Source organism: Panthera tigris, chromosome B1 (genome assembly GCF_018350195.1).
Source record: "Panthera tigris isolate Pti1 chromosome B1, P.tigris_Pti1_mat1.1, whole genome shotgun sequence".
Taxonomy (NCBI): domain Eukaryota; kingdom Metazoa; phylum Chordata; class Mammalia; order Carnivora; family Felidae; genus Panthera; species Panthera tigris.
The window spans coordinates 197,557,011-197,580,363 of record NC_056663.1 but is presented as its reverse complement, the minus strand read 5'-3'; the positions used below and the strand labels follow the sequence as shown (position 1 = coordinate 197,580,363).

The 23,353-nt window shown below is 51.3% G+C and overlaps 1 protein-coding gene across 1 annotated transcript in view; it reads left to right on the top strand.

Annotated features, from left to right (window-relative positions):
• Positions 1-5,883: 5,883 nt before the first annotated feature.
• The window catches only part of OTOP1 (otopetrin 1), a 34,368-nt gene continuing 16,898 nt past the window's right edge, over positions 5,884-23,353 (top strand). The window contains exons 1-3 of the mRNA XM_042982755.1: positions 5,884-6,280; positions 16,217-16,353; positions 20,686-20,744. Coding sequence (XP_042838689.1) covers positions 5,884-6,280; positions 16,217-16,353; positions 20,686-20,744 — 593 coding nt within the window. The remainder of the gene's footprint in view (positions 6,281-16,216; positions 16,354-20,685; positions 20,745-23,353) is intronic.

The following is a 23,353-nucleotide window of genomic DNA, read 5'->3' as shown; positions in this document are numbered from 1 at the left end:
ACTGCTGCTGCTTCTCCTTTTTTTTTTTTTAACATTTATTTATTTAAAAAAATTTTTTTAATGTACTTATTTTGAGAGAGAGAAAGAGAGACAGAGCACGAGCGGGGGAGGGGCAGAGAGAGAGGGAGGCACAGAATCCGAAGCAGGCTCCGGGCTCCGAGCTGTCAGCACGGAGCCCGCCTCGGGGCTCGAACTCACGAACCGCGAGATCAGGACCGGAACCGAAGTCAGACGCTCAACCGGCTGAGCCAGCCAGGCGCCCCTCACACCGCACTGCGTCTGATGACTTCACCAATGCTCAGGGCTTAACATCCATTCAGAGTCCATTCGAGTGTTTCCCAAAGGATCTGCATAGAAAAAAAAAAGAGTGGAAAAAGTAGTTAAATCCAAGTAAAGACTGTAGTTTAGCTACTGCATTCGTATCAATGTTAATTTCTTAGTTTTGACAAAGATACCGTGGTGTATGAGGGGTAGGAGGAGGTGAGGCGAGTTGGGTGAAACGTAAAAACGTCTCTACCATCTTCACAACTCTTCTGCAAATCTGACGTTATTTCAAAAGGAAAAGTAAAAAAAAAAAAAAAAAATGACGCAGGAGTGACCTTTCCCGAGTGAACTGTCACCGTGCTATGACACTGTATGTCCTTTTGGGGAAGGCTTAGAGGAAAATTCCCAGGATATATATATATATATTTTTAATTTTTTAATATTTATTTTTGAGAGAGCGAGTGGGGGAGGGTCAGAGAGAGGGAGACACAGAATCCAAAGCAGGCTCCAGGCTCCGAGCTGTCAGCACAGAGCCCGACGCGGGGCTCGAACTCACGGACCGCGAGATCAGGACCGGAACCGAAGTCAGACGCTCAACTCACTGAGCCACCCAGGCGCCCCTATTCCCAGGATATTTATGGCAATGTTGCAAGGCTTTTGTCAAGGAGACCCGCCCCCTCTTCCTTCAAGGACTCTGGGTCTGTGAACTGGCTCAGGTTTGGGAATTGAGTGAGAGTCTTGTAATGATTCAGGATAGATCTCTGTTTACCTTATCTAGAGGTTTTCTAGTTATATAAATCAAATAATAATGCTATAATAGGCTGCCTGTCACGGGCTGAATTGTGCCCCCGTTCCCAAAGATATGCTGAAGTCCCTCCCATGGTCCCTGTGCCTGTGACCTTATTTGCAGATGTAATTACAATGCAAGTTAAGATGGGGTCATGCTGGAGGAGTGTGGGCCCTTAATCCAATATGACTAGTGTCCTTATACAAAGAGGAGACGGACAGAGACAGAGGAAAGATGACCATGTGACAATGACAGGGACAGGGATTCTATTATGCAGCTGGAAGCTAAGGGGCACCAAAGATTAGGAGCAGCCACTAGAAGCTGGAAGAGGTGAGGAGGGACCCTCTCCTAGATCCCTCAAAGGGAGCGAGTCCCTGTCTACACCTTGATTTCCAACCTCCAGGCTCCAGACCCGCCAGACAAGAAATTTGTGTTGTTTTAAGCCCCCCAGTTGGTTAAGCTTCCAGCTCTTGATTTTGGCTCAGGTCATGATCTCACAGTTCGTGAGTTCAAGCCCCGCATCAGGCTCTGTGCTGATAGCATGGAGGCTGCTTGGGATTCTCTCTGTCTCTCTCTCTCTCTCTGTCTCTCTCTCTCTCTCTCTCTCCCTCTCTCTGCTCCTCCCCTGACTCTCTCTCTCTCTCTCTCTCTCTAAATAAATACATAAACATTAAAAAATAAAAAATAAAAAAAGAAATCGAGCGTTCTGTATGGCTCAGATCTTTGAAACACTTATACATCAGCAGGAGGCAGAAAGATGGGTAAATCTGTCAATCTTCAGCATCGTTTTGAGTAGAGAGTAAAGGAGACCGACTTCAGTCTCTCTCTTTTGTGTCCAGAAACTTACACTTCATTGCTCATTAAAAGGAATCGAGGTGGCCCAGAGAAGGGAGTCCCACTTGACTTTCAGATGGGGATTGCGTGTCATGTGTCCTTGAGTTCTCAGTGAGGAAGGGCAGCGCGACTGCTCTAACAGGTAAACTGTGTAGCGGCTTAGCCCGGTAGAAGTTTTCTTCTCACTCACGGGGGCCCAGCTTCAGCGGGGAAACTCTGCTTTGCCACTCACGGGGTGGGGAGGAGGGCTCAGGCTGACGCACTCTGCCGTCTTCAGCACGGAGTTCGCGGGGGCGCTCGGGGTATCGATGCCATCGCTTCTGCCTCCACTCCCCCGACCAGAACCTGGTCGCCTGGCTCCACCTAGGTGCAAGGGGAGAGTCCCTGGCTGGACAGCCACTTCCCGGTGACGATTCTACGCCGTGGAAGGGGAGCCCATGTTTGGTGGTCAGCTCAGTGCCCAGCACATAGTAGGTGCTCAGTAAATAACAAAGTGTCTCGGGTACTTTGTATTTGGTGGCACATTCCCACGTACTTCATATGTATCAGGCTACTTTGTCCCCATAGAAACCTGCGAGAATGGTTAGTATTAAGAGCTCCGTTTTAGGGAAACCTGGGTGGCTCGGTTTGCATCTGACTTCGGCTCAGGTCATGATCTCGCGGTTCGTGAGTTCGAGCCCCACGCCGGGCTCTGTGCTGACAGCCCAGAACCTGGAGCCTGCTTCGGAGTCTGCGTCTCCCTCTCTCTCTGCCCCTGCCCTGCACACGCTCTGTGTCTCCCTTAAAAATAAATAAACATTACAAGAAATACTAAAAGAAGAGCTCCGTTTTACAGATGAGGAAATTGAGGCGCAGTGAGGCTCAGTAACTTGTCCAGGGTCACAGCAGTAAGTGATGGAGCCAGGAATCGGACCCCGAAGCCTGGCTTTAGAACTCACCCACCGCCCCCCCCTCCCCCGCCACGCGATATTGCCCGTCCCTACAAATCCATGCTGACTTGAGCTTGATTCATGAGAGAGACAATGAATTAATGTGTGCTGTAAAACTGTAAAATGAAATAAAAGCAGAGGTGATTTTTACGGAAGTCTGGGGCATTCGTGGAGTTCCTGCCATCTGCCAGGCAGTCTCTCTCCCTCCCTCCCTCTCTCTTTCTCTCCCTCCCAGTTTCCCATGGCATTTGACACAAACTGTGGCTTCATTTTGTTGTCCCCAGGCCTGGCCTTATACCTGACACTTGGGAGGGGCTCACTACACATTTTCCAACGTATGATAAAAACACAGCTTGGGTGCTAGGGAGCAGAGCCAATCAGACATAGTTCTCTTGCCTTCAGGGCGCTCAGCATTGGAAAGACAGTTGACAATAGTCTACAGTGTGGGGCACGGACGGATGGGGAGCTGGACACGCCCACCGGGGAGCACAGAAGGAATAAGCTGGGTGTCTTCCTTTCCCGGGGCTGCCCTAACAAAGGCCACCAACGACACAGATCTATCGGCTCAAAATTCTCGAGACTAGGAGTTCAAGATCAAGATGTCCGTTCCACGCCTCTCTCCGTGTTTCTGGCGGTCTCAGGGCTTCCATGGTTCGTAGATGGCACTCTCTGTGTCTTCACATCACCTTTCTCTCTATATGTGTCTGTCTTCAGTCTCCCCTTTTTTGTAAGGACACGGCCGTATTGGATCAGAGCCCACCCTGATGACCTCAACTTGATCGATCGTTTCCAAATAAGGTCGCATTAACAGGGATGGGGAGTTAGGGCTTCACTGGAGGGGGGGACGCATTCAACACGTGTTCACTGAGCACCTCGGGTGTGCTGGTCACCACTGTCCTATGCGCTGGAGCTAGAGCCATGGACAAGATAGGCAATGTCCTTCTAGAGCGTTCGTTACGGCGGGAGAGACGGGCCACAGATGTACACACGTTCCAGGTGTGAGCTAAGGAGGAAAAGAAAGCAAGGGAAGGGGACGGAGCAGACGCGGGGAGACACAGCATTGTGCCCCGTGCCCTGCGGGTCCGGTGAGACCCACACCTGGCTTGCTTGTTCATGCAACTTCCCCCCACTTGTGCCTTCGTTAACCCCTCGGTTTATTTACCGAGCATCACCTGGCCTGGGTCTGGGGAAACCCAGCTGAAAGTCACAGTCTTCCTCCCAAAAGAGGAGCAAACAGTGCCTCCTCTAGGAACGTCTCACCCTTCCTGGCAGACTCAAGGCTCCCCCAACCCTCTCCTCGGGGCAGCCCTGCTCCCCGGGGGCTGCTTGCTCAGTCCCCCCCTGCGGGCCATGATTAGAAGACAGGGCCGAGTCTCACATCGGATGCTCTCTAGCCTCCCAGTGCATTCCCGACACATACTTGTCTGTTCAGCATGTCCCTGCCAGGGTGCCGGCTCCTTGACGGCAGTCTTTCATAGCTGAAGTTTCCAGTACCCAGAAGAGCCTGGCAAATGATTCAGCGTTGGAGAAGTAAGTGTTGGCCACACCAATGAATGAGTGAAAAAAAAAAATGAATGAAGGCAAGACAAGGCTCCCAGGTTGACTCCCTGCTGCTCCAGCCCCCGCCCCCGCCCCCCGCCCCTTCAGGACCCTCTGGCAGTCAGAACCGCTATGTAATTCAGTGGATCCACTGCAAGATGAAAATGTGGGTCTGCTTGTTCAACAATTAATTTCAGGAGAGCAACAGAGAGCGTGAAACCCAGGGGAAGAGGGGGTCTCCTGGGTGAGGAGCCCTCTATTACAGCATAGGAGGCTCGTGCAGGAGGCCTTTCCTCCTCCAGGCTGCAGGCCCCCCCCAGCAGCTCCCTCACCAACTCCCTGCTCCCACTCTGCTCTCAGCCACCTCTGCCTCTAGGATGCTCTTTTGCAAAAACCTCTGGCGGGGGTGGGGGTGGGGGACTCTCCTCTTCGGTGGCATCTGAACGGGACACCCTGGCAGACGCTGTCAGCTTCAGAGGGGCTGGGGTGCTGAGGGACGGGCTGGGGGCACCTGTAGCTCCGGGAAGGCCCAAGGCAGCTGCCCCCAACACCTCTGCTTCCAGAAGCAGCTTTCCATTCCCTTGGAGGGGGTGCACAGGTGATCTCTCTCCTTGGGAGGCAGCTCCTGGGCATCTGGGCATCTGGCAGACACACAAGGACACCAGATGCACAAACACAGACACAAACAAAACACACCCCTCCCCCATTCATAGACCTAGGGAGGAGCGCTGAGACACCTTCGCCTCCTTGTCCCAACCAGACACACCCCTAAGACAGACGGCCAGACACAGAGAGAGATTCACACAGAGAAAACATGCGGTAGAAATACACAGGGTGAAGGACAGACAGACTCACAAGGACATTTTGAGGCTCACCTAGACCTCTGCGGTGGGCGTCGCAGCTCCTCTGGGACAGTCCCCACAGTGGGACACCCCTGCCGGACCCCAGCAACGCCCCCTGCGCCTACTCGGTCCGGCTGACTCAGGGTGACCCTTTGCCCCCCACCGCAATCCCAGGAGCCAGGAGGCACCTGTCGTCATCCAGGGTTTCCGTGACTCCCGGGCAGGGCTGGGTGGGCGGGCGTCCACGAAGCGGACAGGGGTGCGGACAGCGGAGGGGGGGCGGGCCGGGCGCGGGGAGGGGACGTCGGGGGAGGGCTGGCCCGGGTCCCAGGCGTCAGGGGCGGGGAGCGGCCCGCGTGGGTCAAATAGTGGGCGGGAGGGCTGCCCCCGGGCTTTGGGGAGTCCCGGGAGGTGGGCAGTGCGCTTTCAGGAGCGCGAAGAGGCAGCCGGGGTCAGCCCGGGGTCAGCGGGTGGGGGGCGGCGGCGGCGAGCGGACCGGGCTGTGCACCTTGACCGAGGGAGGGCAGAGGGGAAGAAGCGAGGAGAGCAGGTGTCGCAGGGCGATCGGGAGAGGGGGACTGGTCGGCAGAGAGCGTCAGGGCAAGGGCGGGGGGCGGGGGGGGACAGCCGGTGGGGCCCCGGGCCCGCAGCCGCTCCCGGAACCAGACTCCGGGCAGGTCACTCCGTGATGCCCGGGGGCCAGGGGGCGCCTGCCTCTCCCCAGGCGGCCGGGAGCGCCCCGGACAGGGTGCCGTCGGGGCCCGCGGCCGGCCCCTCGCCCCAGCTCGCGGCCCCGCGGGAGTCCCCGGCCCCTCGGCGGGGCGCGCTCCGCGCCAGCGTCCCGCAGAAGCTGGCCGAGGCGCTGAGCAGCCAGTACGGGCTGATCGTGTTCGCGGCGGGGCTGCTGCTCCTGCTGGCCTGGGCCGTGCACGCCTCGGGCGTGGGCAAGAGCGACCTGCTGTGCGTCCTCACGGCGCTCATGCTGCTGCAGCTGCTCTGGATGCTGTGGTACGTGGGCCGCAGCGCCGCGCACCGCCGCCTCCTCCGCCCCAAGGACACGCACGCCGGCGCGCGCTGGCTCCGCGGTGAGTCTCCCGGCCGCCGGCAGGTGCGGCGCGCAGCCCGCCGGCTCGCCCGCCAGCCGCTCGGCGGCGCCCTTTCCCCCGACTTCCCTCTGCTCCGTCTTCCCCCGCCGCGTTTCGGGCTCCCCCCGCCTCCCTGCCTTCTCTCTTTTTCTTTGTTACGCCCGGGCTGTTGTAGCAGCCTCCTCTCTCTCTGCCGTCAGGCTCTCGGCACACATCCCGTCCTGAGAGCCGCAGCTACACGAGCCCGCTCACGTCTCTCCTCGGCTGAAATTCCTGCAGCCACGAGGGAGGCCGCACTCCCCGTCCTGGCATTCACGGCCTGCTGAGATCAGCCCCCCCGCAGTGCGCTCTGGTTTTATCCCCTCCTTTGCCCTCGGTTCTGGGCTCCCGAGAGGCTCTTAGTTCCCATTATGGTGTTTCAGGTCTTCATGCCTTTGCATATTCTGTTCCCGCCTCCCTCAGTGCCTTCCGCCTGCCTTGCCTTGCAGAACAGGGCTCAGGCCTCACTCCGTCCCCTCTGGTGGTGCTTTTCTGATTTCCCCTGCTCTTTGTGGTCTGACCACACTCCCCCACCCCTCACCATGCCCTGGGGAGACCTGTTCTTGATATCTCTGTCCACCCCCCACCCCCCCCACCACCCTGGGGGAGCTCTGAGAGGCTCACGTCTTAGTCCTAGAGCCACCTCCGGGCCTGGCGTGGAGGAGACGCTAAGAGTGTGCAGCTGGGGCCAATGGAATCGTGGCTAAGCGGCCAAGCATTGGGGCCGCGGAGGGTAATACACTTGCCAGGTAGTCAGGCCGCGGTGACTGAAACATCATCAAGATAGGAAGGTTCCCCTCCTCCAGGAGCTTCGGCCCTTGAGAGGGAGCTCGATGGGGTGCAGTCAAAGGGAGGAGGCAGTGGGGAGTCCGCCTTGGAGACAGTCCCTGCGAAACCTTCCCCGGAGAGGCTGGGTACGTGTCACTGCGCGGGGACCACACACATCACACATCTCTACGTGACCGCTCGTCCGGTCTGACTTTAAATCTGCCCGAGAGAGCATGGCTTTTCCTTGTCCTTGCGTGACCTTGGGCACGTTCCATAATCTGCCCACCCTGCCCGTTTCCGCAGGCGGGGAGCAGGAATCACACACTTGGGGGGACCAGTGACTGCTGGCTGGGTTCAGGCTGCGTGCCCAGCACACCTCCACTCTCCTTCCCACCCACCTCCCTTCCGAGGTCTGGCCCCAGTGCCATCGTCTCCGCCCGCCCTGCCGGGAACTGCTCCCAACTCCCACTGGCCACCGTGGCTTTCTCTGTGTGCACCTGTTTTGCTCCGTGTCGGTTTCCACCTCGTATTAGGGCTGGCTGGATAAGAGCCGTGTTACCGGGTGAGATTTCAGGCTTTGTAGCCTCAGGGCCTGCGGCTAGTTCATCCTGCCTTTGGAAAAATGGACCCAGTTCCAGGCTGGGCCCGAATTCCTGTTCTGCAAACGGTTGTTTGAGGGAGGCTCATGGTTTTGTGACTCTGAATGGCGGGGAATCCCGTGCCTTTTCCGGTGTCTGAATCAAACAAACAAACAAATGGAAATGAAATGTTATTTTGAGGACACTGATTTACACAGGCTAAAAGAGATTACACACGTAGGCTTTCCACCTGGGCTTTCCTGTGGTGGAAGGTTCCTTTCTTTGACCCTCCCTCACCTCTTCCCTTCCTCTTCCCTCCCTCCTTGCCCCTTCCTTCTACCACCGTTCCCTCCCCTGCCCTTCCTCTTTCCCTCTCCCTCCTGTCTCTCTCTCTTCCCAGAAAGACTCGAAGCCTTGTGATCTCAGTCAGTGGCTGAATGGTGGTGCCGTTTCCCAAGATTAGGGAGACAGAGGGAGGAACAGTGGTGAGGGTGACACCGTTTCCTCTTACGGACACGTTACTTTTCAGATGTCTATTAGACACCCAGTAGTGGCAAATATAGAGAGGGCACATAGCAGGTGTTCAATAAATGGCGGCTGTTGAGACAAACACGATACTGTAACCATTCAAGTGAGGAGTGTGGTTAATGGTCATGGTGTCGTTCTGGAAGGCTTGGCTCCGTGTCCCAGCTCTGCTACCTTCACCTTCTGAGTCCCTGTTTCCTCATGACTGAAATGAGACTCCCAGTTGTTTCTCGGGGAAGAGCTGAACGCAGTTTGCAAAACACTGTGATCCCTGTGAATGGGCTGCGGTTCATCAAAAAGCAAGAGGCTAATTGTCCCGAAAGAACATGGGGAGGCCATGGGAGATGCATCAGCCCCAGCCAGCCCTGGGGTTTTCCTTGGAATCATAGCTGGAAGGACAGGTTTGACTCAGCTCTGCCCTGGCTTCTGTGACAGTTCTAGACATCCGGGGCTCTGAGAAAGAACCAGCCTGTGAAATTCGGGGCACTGATGTTTTCAGAGAAAGTTTTTGGGTCTTGGTATGGGCTGTGAGGCATTTCTTTGAGCAGAAAACGTTCTGCTTCACCTACTGAGCATGAGAAAGTGAAAATTTCCTTTGGAACAGATAATATTGATGTATTAAAATATTTAGCAGAAATGAGGGGCTATTAATCCAGCTCCTCTGTTTGCTAAGTAAAGAGATTGGTTTTTTTCTGGAAGGAATGACAGCAGCCTGGCTATCTCGTGCCAGCCCAGTGGGTACATTGATATGCACACTCAGTGAATAGCTGTTTCAGGCTGTTAATTACTACGATGTAATTAACATCCTAGTTGTTTCTAGTTCCATAAAAGACTGTAGTGGTTTACTTACCAGTGGTAGGATTTTGTTGTTACTGTTCTGTCTCAAGTCCCGAGAAGCGTCATCAACACACAATTATGGGAACAATGACAATAAGAAATGAAGCTGTGTTTATTGAGTGAGTTCAGAATGCAGGCACGTTAGAAGCATTGTCTCAATTATACGTCCCAGCGATTCTCGTTTTTGTAATGCTTGTGAGTAATCATCCCCAAATGTACTCCTTTTCTAAGATCATATTTTTGCATAATACTTTTTTTCTTTTTTTTTTTTCAGATTTTTTTTTTTAACGTTTATTTATTTTTGGGACAGAGAGAGACAGAGCATGAATGGGGGAGGGTCAGAGAGAGAAGGAGACACAGAATCCGAAACAGGCTCCAGGCTCTGAGCTGTCAGCACAGAGCCTGACGTGGGGCTCGAACTCACGGACCGCGAGATCATGACCTGAGCCGAAGTCGGCCGCTTAACCGACTGAGCCACCCAGGCGCCCCAATACTTTTTTTCTTAAAATGAGACCCACCCATGTGTATGATACATTACATCTCTGTCCAGCATGCTGCCCCCGGAAATGGACTGCTCCCAGCACCGTGCTCGTCGTCCCTTAAGGGCCTGGAAGTGAAGGGGCAGAGGTGAGCTGCTTATGTCAGACCAGCTCAGGGGTGGTGGCTGTACCGGCTGTCGAGTTAAAGGTCAGGAACATGGTGATGGGTTTGGGAAACAGGCTGTCCCCACTTGTGAGTAAGCGGGTCCCAGTGTGTGCGAGAAGAGGGGCAGGTGCCATGGGGGACGGCGGCAGGGAGCAGCGGAGGGGGGCCACCAGGGGAGGGGCGGAGGCACAGAACGCAGAGATGCAACAATGGAGCTCCCCATCACTGGGAATGTTTAACAGTGAGAAGGTGAAGAGGGACAGACTCCTTGCTTCCGGGCAGATGGCCTGATACTAACAGGTGTCAGAGAAGGCAAAAGTCTACTTCCTGTTTGCTTTCTGTCTTCTTCGTCGAGGCTCCCGGGAACTTGTGGGGAGCAACAGAGAAGGGAGCCAAGTGTACAGCCTGGAAATTTTCGTGGTGCTTGGGCAGAACTGTTGGTCTGGTTTTGTTCGACGGCCTGGACTGAGCTCCCAGAATTGGCTGGGCTCTGGGGCTGGCGGGACCTTCGGACGTGGTCCTGCACAGAGGGGTGCGGACGACAAGGGGGCAGCAGAGGCTAAGAGCGTGCCCCTTCTCTGGGCATGTAGCTTTACTTCTGCCTCAGTTTCCTCATCTGTAAAATGGGGACGATGATACCACGTATTATGAGACTCAGTGAGTTAGTACATATAAAATGCTTAGGAGCCTCTGGCACATCGTAAGAGAAATGTCTTACGAAATAAATGATCCAGCATTATAGTGTGTAGGTGCAGGGGATGCGTGAAGGGAGGCAGAAGACAGCTGGGGGCGGGGGTGAGGGTTTAGGGATTTAGGGAAGGATCCCCAGAAGAAGGTCTTTTGTTTTTGCTGGAGTCTGGGAAAAAAACATTAAAAATCATTTTAAAATGATAAAAGAATACACAGAATATAGCAAACTGAGCATGACAGTGACACCCGGCAAATTTCTGGAGCAGAACAACATGTCGGGGGTGGGGGGTTTGAACAATCCCCTTGGGAAGGAGAGCGGTGGGTCCCCAAGACCCAGCCTGGGGTCACTACGACAGACTCTTGCCTAGCTGCATGCGTTTTCTTACATATTATTTTTTGGATGAGATTTTTTTTTTTGTCTAATAAAAAACTATAAACATAATGTCAGGATTTCAGCATCAGCAAGATAATGGGGCTGCCCAAAAGGCTGGTGCCAGTTTGGCGTTCATTGGAAAGGAAGTCAGACTGCACGTGGAATGCCTTGTCCCCCTCTGACCATCACACGGGCACCTGCAGAAGGGTGGCCCCAGGAGGGACGAAAGGGTGTCGGGTCCAGAAGGGAGAGGAGGCGACAACCTCACTCCCGTCGGCCCCAGACCATCCTTCAGCTCCCGGAAAGCAGAGTTACTTCTTTAGGGAAGCCTTTCCTGATACCTTCAGACCAGGTGTGGACCCCCAGGTGGTCTGGTCTCATAGGGTCCTCTATTTCCTTCTTGACGCAAATCAAGTAGGAGATTGTGTTATTCGGTGTGTCGATCTCACCAGATCGTGGGCTCTTGGAGGCAGAGCCCCTGTCTGCATGTGCCCCCCGTTATAGCCTGAGCTCCTGGCACAGTGCCTGGCACGTAGCAAGTGCCAGTTGGGATTTACTGAATCGCCAAGTGAACGGATGGGTGAATGAATGAATGAGTGAGTGAGTGAATGATGACACAATCTCCAAGGAAGAGGATGACAGTTCTAGGAGGCTGACTGCAGTTCAGCATAGGGAAGAAGATTCTAATATGAGCCCCAGCTGGTGATGGAAGGGTGTGCGTTGAGAGACGGTGAGCCCCCCAGCCCTGGGCATGTGCCGATGGGACACCAGTTGGCCGCTAGTCATAATGCACTGGAAGCATTCTTGCATGAGACGGGGATATAGACTGACTTTATGGGGCCTTCTACCTCTAAGAGCCTACAGTTCAAGGTTCCAGACTCCTAGGGAGTATTTGGGTGCCTACCACTGAGGAGGGTTCTCCCCTCTGCCAACACGAGACCTTTTAGGATTATTCTCAAGTGACGTGGCTGGGAAACTTCTAATTGGTTCGAATTCATTGTTTTTCTTTGTGATTGATGATAAGAATGATGACAGCATCCATTTGTAGAATTTCCTACGTGTGGGGCACTGTGCTAAGTACTTTTCATGTAATGACTCGTTTAATCTTCTCTACATCCCTAAGAGAAAGCCAATCATTTATTATCACGTTTTACAGTTGAGGAAATTGAGGCATAGAGAAGTTAAGTAATTACTGAAAGTCATCAACTAATAACTGATGGGGAACAGGATTTGAGGCCAAGGCTCTGACCACTACAGCCCACTGTCTTCTCGCAGGCGAGTCGATTTTTGCTGATGATATTCTAGCGGCATCCAAAATCATATATTCTCTTCTTGAGGTGTGCAAAGGGAGGCTGTAAATCCAAGTTCACTGATTGTGTGCCTTAATTCTTCTGTGTCCTTCCTTACGTTTCCTCCTACCAGATCAGTCTAGTTCTGGAATCTTCCATTTGATCTCTTTAAAGTAGCAGTTACATATACTATAAATAGGGAAATCTACTTTATTTGGCACACAAGGGACTAGTATATCTTTCTCATACATTATGCCTTTTTTTCATGCGTGATGACAAACATGAAGGGATTCTTCATCCTGTTTACTACATTTAACTTGAATTCCATGTGGTCTGGTATCCATATGGCTCTTCCCGCTTTCTCTTCATTGGCATGGTCTCTTTGTCCACACCTTGATTTTCTGCCCTTGCTACTCAGTGAATAGTGTGATTCATAAAACAGGTTTTGCTTTTAATCCAATATTCCCATCCTTGCTGACTAAATTAATGGGAGATTCAGATCATTCCCTGGACCCATTTACTGTAAGGATTTATATGCTTGACTTTATTGTTCCCAGTTTTCTTTGCGACCATTATGGTTTCTTTTACATGTTGTTTCATTTTCCTTTTGCATACGTTTGCTTTTTGGAGCACTTGAACATTTTTTTCTAAAGATTTTATTTTATTATTTAAAAAAATCTTTATTTATTTTTTAGAGAGAGAGAGAGAGAGAGAGAGACAGAGTGTGAGCAGGGGAAGGGCAGAGAGAGAGGGAGACACAGAATCTGAAGCAGGCTCCATCCGGGCTCTGAGCTGTCAGCACAGAGCCCGACGCAGGGCTCGAACTCATGAACTGTGAGATCATGACCTGAGCTGAAGTGGGACGCTCAACTGACTGAGCCACCCAGGCGCCCCTAAAGATCTTATTTTTAAGTAATGTCTGCACCCAATGCGGGGCTCGAACCCACAACCCCGAGATCAAGAGTCCCACGTTCCTCGGACGGAGCCACCAAGGAACCCTGGAGCACCTGAACATTTTATTGTGTCTTTCTATTCAATGAATGGCTATCTTTCCTTTCCTGTTCTCACAACCAGATGCATTTTACTCCATTCTTATCCAGAAAACCCCTTAACATTTCCCCCAGGAAGGCACATTGCTGCCTCTGCTCCAATGAGAGGAGATCTGTGGAATCCATTTGTTTCTTTCTTCGCCCCTGTTTTCACCTGGTCTCTATCTCTTTTCCATGAGATCTTTGAAAGGTTTTCTGTGTCTGTTCCCCACCCAGTCTGTCCCAACCTTATTCTGCATCACAAAGCTTTTATAGACCATGTAAGTCACACATTTCCAGTTGGTGTATCTTCATCCATTTGGGTTTAACTTCTACTATCCTGTTTTTCTTTCCTATTAATTTATGTATCTATCTACTAGACTATTCATCCTCCATCCATCCATCCATCCATCCATCCATTTTCACCCTCCCCCTCTTCCTTCGATTATACATCCATCATCCTCTCCAATCTGTTGCTACATGTTTTGCTTGCCATTGTTCCCTCTCCTCTTCGTCTCTCCCAATTATGAGGACTCTCCCCCGGTTCACAGGCTGTTTGGCTAAACAGCGAGTTATGTGCATGACTCCCCCCCCCCCCCCCCCACCTCTGTTCTCTGTTCAGCCGGCACCTTCTGACCTTCGTCAACTTTAATCGTCTTCCCGCTTTACTCTTCCTCACACGCTTTTCACTTCCTGACACTTCTTCCATGTTTATTACTTATTTGCTCATTCTCTGTCTCCCCCACTAGAACGTTAAACTCGCTGAGGGCAGGCACTTTATTTTATCACTCTTTTTACGTCTCCAGGACTTGGGACAGTGGCTGGACCATCCCTGGAACAAAGAGTTGTTGAATGAATTGCATTTTGCATACCCTCAAATCTCTTTCTGTCTTGTGCCCTGACAAGCAGGTGACATGCTGGCTGGAGGTAGGGTTCTTACGTTGCAGTCCTTTCCCTAAAGTTGACTCTAGCTACTCTCCCACCGATTTCTGCAGATGAGAAGTCTGGTGCCAGCGTGCACCTCTACATTTTGCGCACAGCCCAATTTATCCAATATTACACATGTGTATTTGTTGATTCCCCAGCAATCTTGTTTGTTTGCCTTTGAGCCCCTGGCAAAATGCCTGATGCATAGTAGGCGTCCCCCAAATATTTGTTGTATAAATAAATGGATAAAGGAAGGATTTTTAACACTATGAGAAGGCGGATGATGTATTTATCGTAACTCTTGAAATATCAGTGACAGGGGTGTTCTAGACCAGTGGTTCTCAAGGTGGGGTCCCAGATCAACAGTGCCAGCCCCACCGGGGAGCTTGTTAGAGATGCAAATTTGGACCCCCCCCCCCCAAACCTACTGAAGCAGAAACTCTGGGGGTGGAGCCCTGCAATCTGCGGTTTAACGAGCCTTCCAGGTGATTCTGATGCATGTTCAAGTTGGAGAACCAGTGCTGGAGACTGGTCTCGTTTTCTAGATGGGAAAACCAAGGCTAGGAGCAGGGAAGTGACTCATCTGAATTCACGCATGCCACCGGGGGCACAGCCGGAGCCAATGCCCAGGTCCCCAGGGCTGCAGCCTGTGTCCTTGCCACACCAGCCAGGCTGCCTCACCTCCTCTCACTATTTCCCCTGTAATCAAAACGAGCCATGCATTTGTCAAACCTTTTGAAAGCACCGGGATTGAGTCTCCGCTCTTACTGAGCTTTTGATTTCACTGGGAGCTTGCCAGGATTTAAAAAAAAAAAATGTGACTTAGAGTTGTTTCTATAAGGCTTTGAGCAATGGAAAGGAGCTGGGCGATTGGGTTACTTTTCACTGGAGGCTTCTTGGGTTGGAGCTGTAATGTTATAGCTCAGTGTGAGGACCCGTCCTCTCTCTCGACCTCCCTATAATGCTTGTCACACACGATCCAGTTTCCTCCCATTTGTGGGAGAGGAGGCGTGAATGGTGGCCAACGTTGGCCCAGAAGAAGGATTAGGACCTTTGACGTTGATCAAGTCTCCATGACCACTCTGTTTTTCTTGCTAATATTTTCATTTGTTACAAGTTTCTTTTTAATGTGTTTTGTATATTCCTTTCCATGTTTTTTTTTTTCTTTCCTATGCATATTTTTTGTGTTTATTGTTTGGTCCAAACCATGCCACATACACCATCAAAGAATACTTCCTTTCTTCACTTTGCCTAAGTTCAGGCCCTTTCCGTGACACCGTTATGGATCCCCCTTCCTATCAGTTTTAAAAATATGCTTTCTATTTCGGAAAAGTTTTAGGTTTACCGAAGAGTTGCACAGAGAGTGCAAGGGTTCCCGAATGCCTGTATGCCCCTCATCTTTTTCTCTAGAGAGCAGGGTTTTAAGATCAGAGAACAGATTTTTTGAGGAGAACAGTGACACTCTTAGACTGATCTTTTTTGGGGAAAAGCTCTTAGAGGCCTTCTGTTTATTGGGCTAATCTTTGTTGAATGTATATCATTCACCAGACCCCAGGATATGCATCAGGTGGGAACAATGATAAACAGGACACAATACTGTCTTGCTGTGTATATATGTAATTAATTCTAATATGTATGACACAACATAAAATTTATCGACTTAGTTGTTAAAATTTTTTTTAATGTTTCTTTATGTTTGAGAGAGAGACAGAGTGTGAATGGGGGAAGGGGAGAGAGAGAGAGAGGGAGACACAGTATCCGAAGCGGGCTCCAGGCTCCGAGCTGTCAGCACAGAGCCCAACGTGGGGCTTGAACTCGCGAACCGTGAGATCATGACCTGAGCTGAAGTCCGGTGCTTAACCAACCGAGCCCCCCAGGTGCCCCTATTTCCTCCCACTCTTAATGGAGGTTAATAGTATCCTCTGAGGCCCGACAGTTTTTTCATTTTGATGTTTTAGGTTTTATGTTTAAGTCTTCGATTCATCTGGAGTTAATTTTTGTATATAGTGTAAGGCAGGGTAAAATTCATTCTTTCACGATTGGGTTATCCACTTTCCCAGCACCATCTGTAGAAACGACTGCCCTTTCCTCCCTGAATGGTCTTGGCACCCTTGCAAAAACCATTTGACCACGTAGGTGAGGGTTTTAATGTCGTTTACTCTGAAACGACATCCGTGCGTGTCAACACTTACACGTGTGTTTCTGTGCTCTCCCCGCGCCCCCCCCCCCCAATTTAGGTAGCATGACATTGTTCGCGGTCATCACCATCATCCTGGGATGCTTTAAAATTGGCTACTTCGTTGGATTCTCTGAATGTTTATCAGCCACTGAAGGCGTCTTCCCTGTCACACACGCAGCACATACTCTGGTCCAGGTAAACCCTAAGATGTTTCTGTAGGTCGCCTCGGCTCCTGCGGAGTGTATCCCAGGGCACACGAAACGGGAGGTGTGGGAGACAGCATGAGAAGGCGTAATCCTCCTCTGAGGCTCAGTCCTTCCGTTGCCTCCGCTCTCAAATGGGTCTCTGTGTCCCCTTGGCTGTCTTTGTGGGGATCCTATGAGGGCGCCCTTGTAATGGAGAGTCAGGACATTTTGCCAAGCTTGAGGCTACCAGAAAAGGCTCGGGAGTGGATTTTCATATATGTTATTGGGTTTTATTGAGCTGTCATTCACACACTGTACCATTCACCCATTTCGCTGTACAAGCCAGTGGTTTGGTGTATTCTCAGAGCTGGGCGACCATCGCCATAATCAATCTTCGAACACTGTCATCCCCCGCAAAGGAAACCCTGGGCCATGACGGTCACTCCTCTGGGTCACTGAAACATTGTATTTTGGAGATTTGGTCTTCACGGAGCCCGTTAAGGCTAAATGAGGTCACATGGGGGGGTGTCCTAATCCAATAGAACCGGCGTCTTTATATGAAGAGAAGATTGGGACACAGACTCACGGAGAAGGAAGACGGTGTGAGGACCGTGGAGGAAGATGGCTGGCCGGCCACACGCCCGGGAGGGAGGCTCCGGAGAACCCTGCCCACACCTTCATCTTGGACTTCTGGCCTCTCGGACCGTGGGAAATATATTTTTGTTGTTTTAAGGCACTCAATCTCTGATGTTTTGTCATGGAAGCACTGACAATTTATTTATTGGCTACTTATTTCGGGGGAGTCAAATCTCATGATGACAGAGGCTTATGGTGATACCAGTGACAATTTGGAGAGTCTTAGTGAGACCAGAAAGAACTTTCTTCTTTACCTTCCTCCCTTCCTCCTTCCCCCTTCCTTCCTTCCTTCCTTCCTTCCTTCCTTCCTCCTCCCTCCCTCTCTCCTTCCTTCCTTCCTTCTCTTCCTTCCTTCCTTCCTTCCTTCCTTCCTTCCTTTCTTCCTCCTCCCTCCCTCTCTCCTTCCCCCTTCCTTCCTTCCTTCCTTCCTTCCTTCCTTCCTTCCTCCCTCTCTCCTTCCTTCCTTCCTTCCTTCCTTCCTTCCTTCCTTCCTTCTTTCCTTCCCTTCTTCCTCTTCCTTCCTTCCTTCCTTCCTTCCTTCCTTCCTTCCTTCCTTCCTTCCCTCTGAACCCAACAAATAGTATTTCCAGTATTAGGAATGCATATGTGAAGAACCATGGTCTGAGCCCTGCCAAGGTGTCAGTCAGATGGGGACAAATTACAAATATAGATGACAACACAGGGCTCAATGCTTTGACCAAAGTCACCCAGCGATGAGGGCGCACCAGCTTTGGGGTGAGAGGTCGTTTCTGCCAGGAAGAGCTCCAGAGGTGTCAATGGAAGCAGGGTGTCAGAGATATTGGGGGACGTGTGGTCTTCCCACATGACGGGGAGAAGGTGTGTGGGGCTGTGGGGGGAGGCGGGCTGGGGCGACGGCATAGACGGAGCCATGGTTTAGCGGAGGGCTTAAGCGCATGGACTCTGGTCAGGTGATCTGACTCTGGCTCATACTCGCGATGGTGAGCTCCGGCAAATTACTTAACCTCTCTGGGTCTCAGGCCTCGCATCTGTCGAGCGCCTGCTTCCTGGGGTTTTGTGAAGATTGAAGGTGCTAATGTGTGTAAAGCACTTTGCAGTGAGCACTTGGCCAAGGCTGATGGCCACTTAGGAGCTTGAACTTTATATCTTGCGGGCAATGGGGAGCCATCGAAGACTTTAGGCAGAGGAATGACCTGGACAGATGTGCGTTTTCAAAATATCACTCTGTTACTTGGTGGGTTGCAGATCTCTATCTTCCTAATTTAGGGCATTTTATCAGTCAATTCATCAAGCATCCTATACCTAGCGGACATTTACTCCTTGGCATTGCTACACTCGATGACTGGAGAATGAAAAACAGTATTTAAAAAAAATGGAATTTTTAAATTGTGCTAACCTACATACAGCATCACATTTGCTGTCTTAGCTACAGTTCAGTAGTCTTGAGTTTATTCACGCTGTTGTGCAACCGACCTCCAGAACCCTTTCGTCTTGCAAAATTAAAACTCCGTCCCCATTAAACACTACCTACTGATTCCCTCCTCCCCCAGCCCCCGGTGTCCACTATCCTACTTTCTGTCTCTACCACTCTGGCTACTTTAGGGACTTCAGATGAGTAGGATCATACGGTGTCTGTCCTTTTGTGACAATTGGCTTTGTTTCGCTGAGCTTAATGTCTTCAAGGCTCATCCGTGTTGTAGCGGGTGTCAGAATTTCCTTCCTCTTTAAGGCTGAGCAATATTCCATCGTATGGATGGGCCACGCCGTCTCCATCCATTGATGGACACTGGATTGCTTGTACTTTTGGCTGTTAGGAACAACGCTGCTGTAAACATGGGCATACAAATATCTTTTTGAGACCCTGCTTTCCGTTCCTGTGGATATATACCCAGGAGTGGGATTGCTGGATTACATGGTAATTAAAAAAAAAAAACATTTATTTTGGGTTCAGTCGGTTGGGCATCTGACTTCGGCTCAGGTCACGATCTCGCGGTTCGTGAGTTCCAGCCCCGCGTCGGGCTCTGTGCTGACGGCTCGGAGCCTGGAGCCCGCTTCGGATTCTGTGTCTCCCCCTCTCTCTCTGCCCCTCCCCCGCTCGTGCTCTGTCTCTCTCCGTCTCTCAAAAAATAAACATTAAAAAAGTAAACTCAACAAATAAAATGTAATTTAACGTTACTGAAAAAACCGGGAAGGAAGATAACAATGTGTAGTTCCCTGCACATTCTTGTCAAAGTTTTACAGAGAACGTGCAGAATATCCTATTCCGAGGTTTCACTTTAAAACTTCATAAACTTTTTTGGGGGTTGCCATGTGGTCTTTACGAAAGTATCAGTGAAGTAGCTGTCTAACTTGGAAGTCATTGATAAATCCTTTTACCAAACGTTTTCCCTCTTGTTGGGCTGAATGGCACCTTACCAGGAGCCACTGCTCTCTGTCTTTTTGGGACGTCAGATGTTTTAAGGACCATCCCCTGAAAGTGTTTTCAGAGCAGGCCAGTCAGTCGTCGGTAAAACAATGTGGAAGAGGTAGGATGTGTAAGTGAATTTTCTTTGGTGTTTTCTGATTTTATTTTTCATAGCTCTTCCTTGCAAAATGAAGATTGAACAGGGCAAATTTATTGTTTATTTATTATTTAAAAATGTTTTTTTTTAATTTTTTTAAAATGTTTTTTTATTTATTTTTGAGACAGAGACAGAGCACGAATGGGGGAGGGGCGGAGAGAGAGGGAGACACAGAATCGGAAGCAGGCTCCAGGCTCTGAGCCAGCATCAGCACAGAGCCCGACATGGGGCTCGAACTCGCGGACCGTGAGATCGTGACCTGAGCTGAAGTCAGATGCTTAACCGACTGAGCCACCCAGGCGCCCCTTAAAAATGTTTTTTAAATTTATTTTTGAGACAGAGAGACAGAGCATGAGCAGGGGAGGGGAGGGGGAGAGAGAGAGAGAGAGAGAGAGAGAATCTGAAGCAGGCTCCAGGCTCTGAGCTGTCAGCACAAAGCCGGACGTGGGGCTCGAACTCCAGAACAATGAGATCATGACCTGAGCCGAAGTCGGACGCCCAACCGACTGAGCCACCCAGGCACCCCGAAAGTATTTTTTTTTAATTTTTTTTTTTAACATTTATTTATTTTTGAGACAGAGAGAGACAGAGCATGAACGGGGGAGGGTCAGAGAGAGGGAGACACAGAATCCGAAACAGGCTCCAGGCTCCGAGCTGTCAGCACAGAGCCCGACGCGGGGCTCGAACCCACGGACCGTGAGATCATGACCTGAGCTGAAGTCAGCCGCCTAACCGACTGAGCCACCCAGGCGCCCCGAAAGTACTATTTTTAAAAAGCCCTCAACATTTGGCCACTGGTGTAGGAACTGTTTGTTGGGTGTTTCTCGGAGGAAGCCTAACACGGGTGATAGAATCGGGGTGACGGGGATCGTGACAGGCAGGCAGCGACTCCCCAAGCCCCATCCCTGCTGAGAGCCTCAACCTGTCTTCGACACCTTTCTCGCACACCTGGAGTCTCGCCTCCGGAGCGCGGTCCCCACTGGGGGGGTGGCACTGCCGCCTGAGAGGGCCTTGGTGACTTTCCATCCTTGGGACCCTTGGGATGGGAATTCACGGACGTCCCAGCATCTCCCCGCTCCACTTCTGTGCGTTTCAAAGCTTCTCAGTATGCGAACATGACAGTGGTTTTCCCTGACGCATCTTTCTTTTCTTCCTTTATTTCCTAGGTGTATTTTCTTTGGGGGCATGCCAAGGATATCATCCAGTCTTTCAAAACCCTGGAAAGGTAAAAAGCGTGGGAACTGCTAGTAAAGCAGTTGAACTTGGTGTTCGTTTGGAACGCACAGACTCATCACTGCCATTGCGCTTGGGTTTTAAATGGGAGACCAACTCTCCCTTCCATCCCGATGAGCAAAGCCCGCGCTCTTGGCCTGGGGAGGAGGCCCTCCACCATCCGCCTCTTCCTGGGGACGGACGGCCCTGGGAGTAGGACCATGTGGTTTCGAATTCCGACTCTGCTGTCGGTGCCATTTTCCTTTATGATCCTCAGTTTTCCTCATCTGTAAATGGGGATGAGAGGAGGGCCAGCCTCTGAGGACTGAATGAAGTGATTGACATAAACCACGTGCCTGGTGCGTAACAAGTGCTCAGTAAGCGTGGGGTCTGTCATTCTCTCTGTCACCTTTCTCTCGAGTGATTGTGAGAATCAAGGGAAAGAATCCATAGGATAGGGAGTGAATTAACTAGATGGAAGGTGTTACCATCACGTAAGAAAGTCCTGGGTGCCCACATACCACCGACTCAAAGAATCAGCATTTGTTTCATAGAAAGATCTCTTATCAGATCATGAGAAACAGAAAACTCCCCCAGTACCATTTGAAATGACAACAGATATTTAAAAGATTGATTTATGGGGGCGTCTGGGTGGCTCAGCCGGTTAAGCATCAGACTCTTGATTTCGGCTTTGGTCATGATCTTGCTTGTTTGTGGGTTGGGGCCCCGGGTCAGCAGTGTGGAATCTGCATGGGGTTCTTTCTCTCTCTTTCCCTCCCTCTCTCTCTGCCCCTCCCCTTGCTCGTGTTTTCTCTCTCTCTCTCTCTCAAAATAAACAAATAAACATTAAAAAATTTAGGAAAGGATTTATGGATGACCCCTGGATAGAACCATTTTGATAGCCTATTGAAATAGAAATAGCTTGGGGCGCCTGGCTGGCGCAGTCGGTTGAGCGTCCGACTTCAGCCAGGTCACGATCTCGCGGTCCGTGAGTTCGAGCCCCGCGTCAGGCTCTGGGCTGATGGCTCGGAGCCTGGAGCCTGTTTCCGATTCTGTGTCTCCCTCTCTCTCTGCCCCTCCCCCGTTCATGCTCTGTCTCTCTCTCTGTCCCAAAAATAAATAAAAGACGTTGAAAAAAAAATTAAAAAAAAAAAGAAATAGAAATAGCTTTCCCCAATCCCGCCATGCAGAAAGGATCAGCCTCAACAGGCAGTGAAGCATTTAATGAGCTGCTGCTGTGTGTAGGGTCCACGGCCAGACACTGTCGGGGATATGCGGGGACATTGGGCCGAGGTACCCCAGGCACCTGGTGGGATGTCCCGGGGGCTGTGCCCTGGCACCCCGTGCTATCCTCTGTGGCCCTGAGTGGTCGCCCAGTGGAGAGAAATGGACAAACCAGGGACAAATGAGTTCTGGGCCCCGAGAACCCAGCAAAGAGCACTTTAATGGCCCCTTTCTCACATTTGATCTGCACGCGGGCTCTGTAAGGGTAACTCATGGGAACCACGCTTCCCTGCTTTGAAGGGGTGCGGCCCACAGGTCCCAGCAGATTAGGGGACTTACCCCATGTCTCCAGAGTGCAAGTGGCAGGCCTGGGATTTCTGTCCCGAGTTGTCCCACTTTGCATGCCGGGGAGCAAGGAACAGGTGGATCCTTCGCTCTTCCTCCCACAGACGCTTTTTAAGGATTGTACTTTTTAACTGATAAGATTGCAAGGGTACAATAGGACCTAAGAATCACCTTAATGCCACTTTTGTGGGCTGAATGTGTTTCCCCGAAATTCACATGCCGAAGCCTTAACCTTCAAGGTGATGGTCTTTGGAGGCAGGGCGTTTGGAGGGTAGTTAGGTTTAGATGATGTGCTCGGTGGGGTCCCCCATCATGGGATTGGTGCCCTTAGAGGAAGAGACACCAGAGATCTCCGTCTCTCCCTCTCTGCACACCCAGAAGAGAGGCCACGGGAGAGCTCTCACCAAAACCAACCGCGCTGGCACCTTGACCTGTGACTTCCTGTCTGCAGAACCGTGAGAAAGAATGGAGCGTTTTGTTACGGCAGCCCCAGCTGGCTGAGACGCCCCCCACCCAGCGGTAACTACCGTTAACATTGCGGGCTGCTTCCTGCCAGTTTTTCCATGAATACAATTTTCATTCCTTTTTTCTTTTTAATTTTTTTTTTTAATTTTTTAGAGAGAGAGAGAGAGAGAGCAGGGAAGGGGCAGGAGAGAGGGAGAGAGAGAGTCTCAAGCAGGCTCTGTGCTCAGTGCAGAGCCCGACGTGGGGCTCAAACCCACCACCCTGGGATCATGACCTGAGCCGAAAGCAGGAGTCGGATGCTTCACTGACTGAGCCACCCGGGTGCATCTCCATTTTCTACTTACCATCACGGCCCTGCTCTTCCTGCTGTGTTTGGTCTTTCCATTTTATCGTTGGCATTTCCTCCGGTCGGCGTTCGTCTGCGCCACGACCTTTCCTGACCGCCCCGCGGGTCACTGCCGCAGTTAGTCTAACCAGCCGCCCTCTTGTGTTACTCTGCTCGGGCTGTGGCGACAGAATGCCACACGCTGGGCGGCCGAAACAACAGAAGCAGACAGTCCTCGTGGTTCTGGAGGCTGGAAGCCCAAG